The 8,727-nt window shown below is 56.2% G+C and overlaps 1 protein-coding gene across 1 annotated transcript; it reads right to left on the minus strand.

Annotated features, from left to right (window-relative positions):
- Positions 1–413: 413 nt before the first annotated feature.
- On the minus strand, positions 414–8,119 carry LOC122368642. Its single transcript, XM_043342794.1, has 4 exons — positions 6,585–8,119; positions 5,635–5,882; positions 2,444–4,325; positions 414–1,566 (listed from the first exon to the last, which is right to left on the minus strand). The coding sequence occupies exons 1-4, from the start codon at positions 8,117–8,119 to the stop codon at positions 627–629; spliced, it is 4,605 nt and encodes a 1,534-aa protein (XP_043198729.1). The 3' UTR covers positions 414–626.
- Between the last annotated feature and the right edge of the window lie 608 nt (positions 8,120–8,727).

An 8,727-nucleotide genomic window follows, 5' to 3' on the forward strand; every position in this document is an offset into this window, starting at 1 on the left:
AGTGTGCAGGTGACAGTACATGACAGGTTTCTGCAACGTAATCAAATCTAGTGAATACAACAGTGAAATACTTACGTGTCGCTCTGTGTGGCTATTAGCTTTTACCCCGCAACCCGCCGCGTGGAGGCTGCCACATCGGATTGCGTCTCTATTTAACGCCCGAGACCCCTCACCGGGTGCAGAGCGCACACCTCTGGTGAGGGAAGACACGGCGGCCGTGGGCAGCGGCAATAAGGCCCCCCGAGAAGTACTCGGTGTGTGCTACTCGCAGCCGATTGTATAGCTGGAGGCAAACGCCCATTGTTAGATGTGCTCTCAAATATCAAAATATATCATCAAATATCAAATATATCATCAGAGCATATCAAACATGTTTTGTAACATGCCACTCAATACATTGATTTATCCTCAAAATATAAGTTGCGCTCGCGCATTGGAGGTCACCAAAGCCAGTTGCGGCATTATGTTAAATGTGTAAATTTTCCACTTGACGGCGCATTGGCTCGCCAGGATTTATCCGTCCTGCATCACGGTCGGCCGGCCGTTTTCTCCTCGTTGCTCCTCGCTCCTCCTCTCCACGTTGCTCGTAGCGCTCTGGCTACCCGTCGCCTCTGCGACCCGTGGATCTACCGGCCATCACCTCGGCCCATCACCTCCGTGTACACCACATTGGGTGTTGCGCCCTGGCCACCTCTGGGCAGCGCGATCCTCAGATCCGCCGGCCGGCCGACCCGCGATGCAGCCACGTACAGCTGCCCGTGGCTGAACACTGGCTCCTCCAGAAAGACCGCGACCCGACCGAGCGTCTGCCCCTGGGCTTTGTTCACCGTCATGGCGAAACCTGGCCGCACGGGGAACTGGCGACGCTCCCAGCGGAAGGGAAACGCGTCATCCGGGGGCTGGAGTGGGAGCCGTGGAATAAGCACTTGCCTTCCGGCGTTTTTGCCGCAGGCGATAGTGGCCTCCATGAGTCGCGGGCTGATGATGCGACCAGCGATAAGTCGCGTGCCATTGCACAGTCCGTCAGTGGCGGACAGATTACGAAGTAGCATGAGTGGCATGCCTGGCTTTATCATCAAGCAGTGAGGTGGGAAGCCGGGAGCGCACAGAGTGTTTAGATACTCATGTGGAATATCCAGCTGCTCGGCCTCCTCCACCAGACTGTCGGCGCTCAGCAGGCGGACGGCCTCTCCGGGGAAGCGCTCGGTGACTGCGGCGTTCAGCTCGTCGACCCGAGTGTTTCGCGGCGCGAGCACAGCCCGCGACGCCATCCACTCCCGGTCGCCGTGTCGCCCTGCCAGGTCATCAAACACCCAGTCAATGACAGCGTCGATATCGGCGTCCATCACCAGGTGCGGGGGCAGCTGAACAAACCCATCCTCGGGGCCCTCTGCGCGTCCCTCTCCCAGCTCGAGCAGCCAGTCACAGAACGCCCGCAGCTCTGGACCGTCCGGCCCGGCTGCCCGCCGCGCCCGCATGTTCTCCAGCAGCGGCGCCACAATGAAGTGACGCCACAGCGCTGACCGCCGCAGACAGGCGTCCACCACCTGTGCGCGGGTACCGTGCCTGAAACGGACAATAATATGCATATAAAAACGCGCCGAGACGGCCACTAATGCTCAGAAATGGCTGCTTAGCCGGCGCCCTGGTGGGGGTCTAAGCCACAGGGGAAAAACTAAAGCGTTAACATTTTTCGGGAAACGTTTTTCTGCGAAACTTTTTCATCAAGGTTGTATTGTCGATTTTATCAGCGACGCATTCCGCTCGTTGAGACGCGTCGAATGAAGTATAATCTCACCTCAAAAGGCCGACTACAAAATCTGACCTAGGGTCGAGGTCGTGACCCTACCGGTAAAGGTCATGTGTCATAACTGTCGATTTGTATCGTTTAACTGAATCCATCTAACTAACGTGTTTGCATCGCTCTAACATGTTTAGCTAAAGTTATCGCAAAAAAACTGCTGGATGACCCGTCTTAATCTTAATCTGGAGACCCGTTGACCTTATGTGACCGGAGGTAAGAAATAACTCATTCGATGCACAGGCGATTTATTTTCGGCCATAACAAATTTATCCCAGATTTCTTTACTGGGCTCACTGTGTGGGCGAGTCTGAGTGTAAACTGGCGAGTGTGGTCAAAAAGCTCCTCCCACCAGGGCGAAGCTAAAGAAACCACAAAGCATGCGGTCTACGATCAATCCGCTGCGGCAGTGTGTTTACGACGCTGGCATCGATATAAGTCAGTGAATACGTTTTGAAGGCATAGCGGTTGAATGTTCATGGCTACGACTTATTTCACATGTTAAACTGCAATAATGCGATTGGGCCGAAGAGCCTTATATCAGTCGTATTCAATTACACACTAATAACAACAAACGTACCACAGCTATTTTTGTATATACTTTTTTCTCATACACACTGAACGCCTGTTGTTGTTAGTTACCTGATGACTGGGAGAATTTGGCGGAAATCCCCGCCCAGCACGAGGACTTTTCCGCCGAACGGCTCCTCGCTGCCAGTGACGTCACGCAGCGTGCGGTCGAACGCCTCCAGATGGTGACGGTGGGCCATTGGCGCCTCGTCCCACACGATGAGCGCCGTCCGTCGGATGAGCTCCGCCAGCGGGCTCTGCGCGCTGATAGCGCACGTTGATGTCGCGTCCACCTGCAGCGGTGCCTTAAAACGCGAGTGATAAGTGCGCCCGCCGTCGAGCAGAGTGGCAGCGATTCCACTGAAGGCCACGGCGAGCGCCACCAGACCCTGCGAGCGCACCGCCGCCAGCAGCGTGTTGAAGACGTACGTCTTGCCGGTGCCGCCAGCGGCGTCCACGAACACGGCCAGCGGACGCCGCCCGTCGACGGCCGTCATCACCAGGTCGAAGACGTGGCGCTGCGGCGGCAGCAGGGTGGGCAGCTGGATGGCCACCTGGTCTCTGAGCGCTGCTGCGTCATACTCCAGCTCCTCCTGAATGAGCCGCGGCAGCTGGCGCAGCTCGGCGGCCTGCTGCAGCTCAGCCGCCCGCGCCCGCTGATCGGGCGTCACCTCCGGCAGACCGAAGTCTCGGAGCTCTTTGCCGGCCTGCTGTAGCTGCCGCTCAAGGTCCACCAGTGTTAGTGCAGCGCGCAGCTCGTCCGGCAGGTCGCGATGACGGCGGCCGAAGTCATCAGACATGGCGTCCAGGTGACGCCTGAACAGCTCTGACGGATCGGCTGGTGCGCAGAAGAGCAGCAGCGTCACGAAGAGGCGCCGGATTTGAGCCGGCATCTGTGCGTGCGCCGCGTCCTCCATCGTCACCTCCCACTCGCGGTCGTCCTGCAGAAGGCCGCGCAGGCAGCACGCCTCACGATAGGTGGCACAGACCACGCCGTCCACGGTGCGCAGCTCCTCAAAGGACGCCGCCCCCGCGACGTGGTGCAGCAGCACGCGCAGGTAGAACACGTCGCCGTGACGCGGTGAGAGGCTCACCACGCGGCCGATGGCCTCTGCCGCCTGCTGTTGGCGCCGTTTGCGCCACACCTTCTGGCCGGCCTGCCAGGTGTACCGGGACGGGAAGTCCGGGTAGAGCAGTCGGCGGCAGTCCGGGTCGGCGGCGGCCGACTCCCGGTTATACTCCAGCCAGGCGGTGAGGTGGGTGCGTCGGGCGGCCTGGGCCGCCTGCCGCTCCTGTCCCGGCTCGAAGTACACCAGCTGGTGGTCCTCGAGGTGCACCTGTAGGGCGACCACGTTCGGCTGCCGCTGGCTCATCGGCACGTCAAACAGACGCCAGCAGGCCTCACTGGCGCCGATCGAGCGCATGTCCTGGTACTCGGCGATCTCGTCATCGCCGCCGATCAGGTTGTCAGCGCGCACCATCTGGCGGTCCGGGCCCTTGTAGATGTACCTGAAAAGATACTTCACACTCTGCACCGAACAGCACACCTCCACGTTCACGTGCGCCTCATATTTTAGGGACAGGTATGGAGAGAAGGGTACCACCCACTGGTTGGTGATGAGCCGTCCGTCACGCACAAACTCCTGGCCGCCCTCGGCCGCTGGTCGCCGCCTGTAGACAGGGTACGGATGGTCATCCCGCCACTCTGTCTCGTTGGCGAACGGCTTGGGGAAGCCCTTGGAGCAGCGGCCGCCGTCCATGCAGGCGGCTGTCGGGTTGGCGGCGCCGCACTGGCGATGTACCATGGTACTCACCACGATCTCGTGCAGGCGGCGTGCCTGGTCTGACCTGGCCGGGTCGGGCAGTTCCGCCGTGATCACCGCGTCTACATCGTCGGCAGTCCGCGGGCGGTCCTCCTGCCGGACGATGACCAGGATATGGCCGTGCGGCAGACCTGCAGGAAAAATAAATTATGTTTTAGCTAAGCCAACGATGCATAGGGAATCACTCGCTGTGCCTGATAAGATGCACTATACGGAAAATTTACACGACGCATAACTTGACCGTAAAGATAACATTAATGTGTTAACGACAGAGATAAACATTGAAAATGAAATGGAACACAAAAGCCGATTGAGATGAAATATGAACTTAAAAAAATGTCTTTAAGTGAAGGTCATGACCTGACGGGGAAAGAATGTTACATATTAACCCGCGCCCGGCTGGGGCTTTGGATTTCCACGCCCTGCTGGGGGGGGGGGGGGGTTTGAACACCCCCATCCTAACTCGGCTCCTGGGACACGTAGCGATACGCGGAAGGCGGCGTTCGAAAGAGCGCCAAAAATATTGACGAAATCAAGTTGGTCACTTTTTTGGTCAGGTCAAAGGTCATGTCACCAGGTCATTGAAGGCAAAATTTCGCCGATTTTCGGGTCGAATGTCGACAGTCTCCAAGAAGCCAACGCATAAATCGGGAACCAATTGAGCTACAGCGCCGCAGAAAAGCGCATTCGATAGCCCTATTAACGCCCTTTCTGAATAATCCTAATCAGATTTGACCTAACTTCAACGGTTTCGCCTGCGCGGGGCAAAAACTGGCAAAAAAAAACGTTTTTTCGGAAACAGTTTTTCTGCAATAACTTTTGACTCAAGCCTTGCACGACATAAAGCGCATTCGATAGCCCTATTAACGCCCTTTCTGAGTAATCCTCTCAGCTTTGACTTAACCTCAACGGTTTTGCCTGCAGGGGCAAAACCTGCCAAAAAACCGATTTTTTTCGGTAACAGTTTTTCTGCAATAACTTTTGACTCAAGCCTTGCACGACATTACTTTTGCCAGTAATCACTGTAAGTTTCAAAGCGATCGGTCACTCAGTGCAGCTATGACAGAAAATGAAACTTTTTAGGAGGTGAGGTCACTTCAAGTGACCTGGTGACCTGGCCTTTAATGATATCGGTCTGAAATTTTCACAACATGTGTAGAATTGATGTGTGATGAGGTGTGCCAAATTACCACAGGAGGGGGGGGGGGGTCAAACATCCCACCCACCCCCCAGCAGGGCGCGGGTTAATCGATTTTACATGGTGAAATTAACACAATCCATGCGGCTGCCATTGCTGTAACACGCATTACACAAAGGTTTAAGTTGAAAAACGATAGTGTTTTTATGACCTAAGATGACCTTTTAAGAGACTGCTGGCTATTGTGACCCCCCCCCCCCCCGAACAAAAAATACAGTGACAAAGATTGAATGTTTACCTACCTCGTTTTTGGAACTCGACCACCATCAGCATGGAGACACAGCGTCCGAAGATACCGCTGGTGGTGAGCTCCTTCAGTAGAGCCTTCAGCTTTAGGTGGAACACCCTGGCCACCAGATCGGGGCGGGACTGTGCATCCTGCCCCTCCAGCAGTGCCGCCTGTATCTCAGGCCAGTTTGGGTTGCAGGTAAAGGTAACGAAGTACGTCGGCCGGCCGTACACTCGTACTATGGCCATGGCGTCTTGGTACCTGAAACGTCGAGACAAATGTAAAACACCAAAATGAGAAAATGAAAAATCACAAAAATCCTGTTGAAAGGCTGACGAATAACGTCAAAATGTTCCGGTCACTCTTTGTTTAGGCCAAAGTCAGGTCATCAATGTCATTGAAGGCTAAATTTTGCCCATTATCAGTCAAACGTCGGAAACTTTCAACAAACTGGCGAATGACTCAGAAGCCAATACACCCACAGCACCTCGAAAAGCTCGTCTAATAGTAGCCCTATTATTAACGCTATTTCTGAATCTTTTCTCAAATTTGACCTAAAGTCAACGGTCTGACTACAGGGCCCCAAAACTGCCTAACAGGCGATTTAAAAATAGAGTTCGGAAAAATGACCTGACATTAGCTCACTGACCTTATATCAAAATTCCGAAATATTCCTTTTGTACATTGTCGCCCTTATCAATCGCTGAAATTTCAAAGGCGATCAGACACTCGGTATGCCTATTGCAGGCATCGAAACTTCTTACGAGGTGAGATCATTTGACGTGGCCTGTTGACCTGACCTTGAGTGACCTTGACCCGAAAGCAGCTATTTTTAAGATATTCGCGAAAAAATGCATGGGGTGTTCAGACGCCCCCCCCCCCCAAGTGGCCCGGGTTATCCAGTGCAATCAAACAGCTGATTTCTACATTATAAGCAATGGCATGTGTTCGTAGAAAGCTTACCTGCGTTGGTAGTACCGGGGCCCGCCGGTGAAGGAGGCCGGCAGGATGACACGCTGACCGACGCGGTCTCCGCCGGCCAGCTCCCTTTCGGCGTCCCCCGGCAGCGCGTCCTGTAGGCGCTGGTACAGCTCTGCGCGCAGGCCGGCCTGGTTCCGAGCCAGGTACAGCAGACGCTGGGTCTCTACGCGCGCAAAAGCCATGCACACGTACTCCTGAAACAGGCGTCCTGCGCGGAACAGTGAGTCATCGAGAGCGGGTCGCAGCTGCAGCCGATGAGCGTAGTACTGCATCAGCGTCACGCCCCTCACGTCCCCGCGCCCGTTTGCCACCGCCTGCCGTAGGTCGGGCTGCCAGCCGTCTGTGCCAAACGGCAGAAGGAGCACAAAGTGCAGAGCCTCAAACGCCCGATGTGTCTCATTTACCGTCTGGAGGAACGGGCCTTCGGCATCGGCACGGCGACGCAGCACAATGTCCTGGTGGACGGGCTCCTCGTCCATCAGCACGGCCACCTCCCGGAACCCCTCGGCGCGGTTGTACCGTCGGGGGTGCTGGTCGGCCGGGCGGGCGTCGGCACTTACCACCAGTCTCTGCTGCTGAACCTCCTCCTCCGGCAGCTCGGCGGCGTGGATAAAGTCCTGCACATAGGGATTTACCTGGCGTAGCAGTACCTGCAGCTGTTCGAGCAGCGTCAGTAGACGCACCCGCTCTGGCTCCCGGGTGCCGCGGGGCAGCGGCACATGTCCGAGGCGAAGGGCGGCCTCTGCCGCCGGGTCGTCACAGTCTGGGTCATTTACGTAAATCTGGGCGAACGACGGCCGCTCCCCGTCTCTGGCCTGCAGCGGACCGACGCGGTGATACAACCTACCTTGTATGATCACTGATGGTGCGTACCCACCGTCCGCCGGTCTCACCTCTCTCGTCATCATAGACGCCAGAGACAGCGCCGTGTTCAGGCGCCGGGAGTGCTGCCTGAATGTGCGTGCCTCCAGCGTGTCACCCGTCCACAGGTCACGGAGCAGCGGTGGCGGGGCCGGCAGGGGATCAAGGTTTACCTTTCCCCCCGAACAGCACAGAGTGGCCCGCTCCTCTCGCCAGAGGAGGGCGCCGCAGTGCGGACATACCGTGTCGCGTGCCCCCGTGTCAAGCCTGGCCACCGGCTGGCGACCGGACAGCACAGAGTCGGCGTCACAGGCGGCTCGATTGGCCCGGTCGGCCCTGCGGCGCCCCTCCATGTGACCCCTCGCATTAGCTGCCCGTTCCGCGTCACGTACCTCGTCGGGCATGTCAGCCCGCCGCTGTCGCTGACGTTCAGCGTCCGCCTGCCGCTCTGCATCATCCATGGCAGCGCGCCGCTGTCGCTCACGCTCGGCGTGCGCCTCCCTCTCTTCAGCGTCCTGTGCGGCGTACCGCTCACGATCTCGTTGTCTCTGCCGTTCCGCGAGCGCCTCAGGTTCCTCCTCTCCTTGCTGAGCGTGTCGCTCACGGTGCCGCTCGGCGTTACGGAGAGCTTCAGCCTCCCGCCTGGCCTGGGCCATCCGTTCGCGGCGCCGGCGCTGAGCAGCGGCATTCGCCGCCCGAGCAGCGCTACCCCGCTCATTACGCGGCATGGATATCTAATTTAGATGGGGAAAAGTGCAGAAGGCAGGTGATAATTTTGGGAAAATTACGAGGAATTAAGCCCACAACAGGTCTGGTACCCGAAATACTATGTCTATCAATCAAACACCTCAGCGCAAAGTTTGAACGATCGAGCAAACGAATTCACAGCAGGGCTTACTGAGACGATCAACAATCAGGTGAGCAAAGATAATACGCAAAAATGCGCAAAATTTCACTCAAACGATTGCCCGTCGAACAGTCGATCCCACAGCGAACGCTATCACCCGAGCCTGTTTTGCTGAAGTTGTTTATACTATTGTTGCGTATCCCGTTGCTATGCGACAAATCAAGGCCGTGGCCAAAAAGTGAACGCAAGCCTGAATAAATGAATATCTCACTCAATGCAAAAAAAAATATATGTTCAAAGTACACTTTAATATTTCAAATACTTAAGGACGAAGCATCAAACTGAATAACGGAAAGCATTTATGACCGCTCTGTATTAAGAGTTCACAGTCATTTCCTCACCTACTTTTAAACTACA

This window comes from Amphibalanus amphitrite, unplaced genomic scaffold, assembly GCF_019059575.1.
Source record: "Amphibalanus amphitrite isolate SeventyFive unplaced genomic scaffold, NRLGWU_Aamphi_draft 000032F_arrow, whole genome shotgun sequence".
Classification (NCBI taxonomy): domain Eukaryota; kingdom Metazoa; phylum Arthropoda; class Thecostraca; order Balanomorpha; family Balanidae; genus Amphibalanus; species Amphibalanus amphitrite.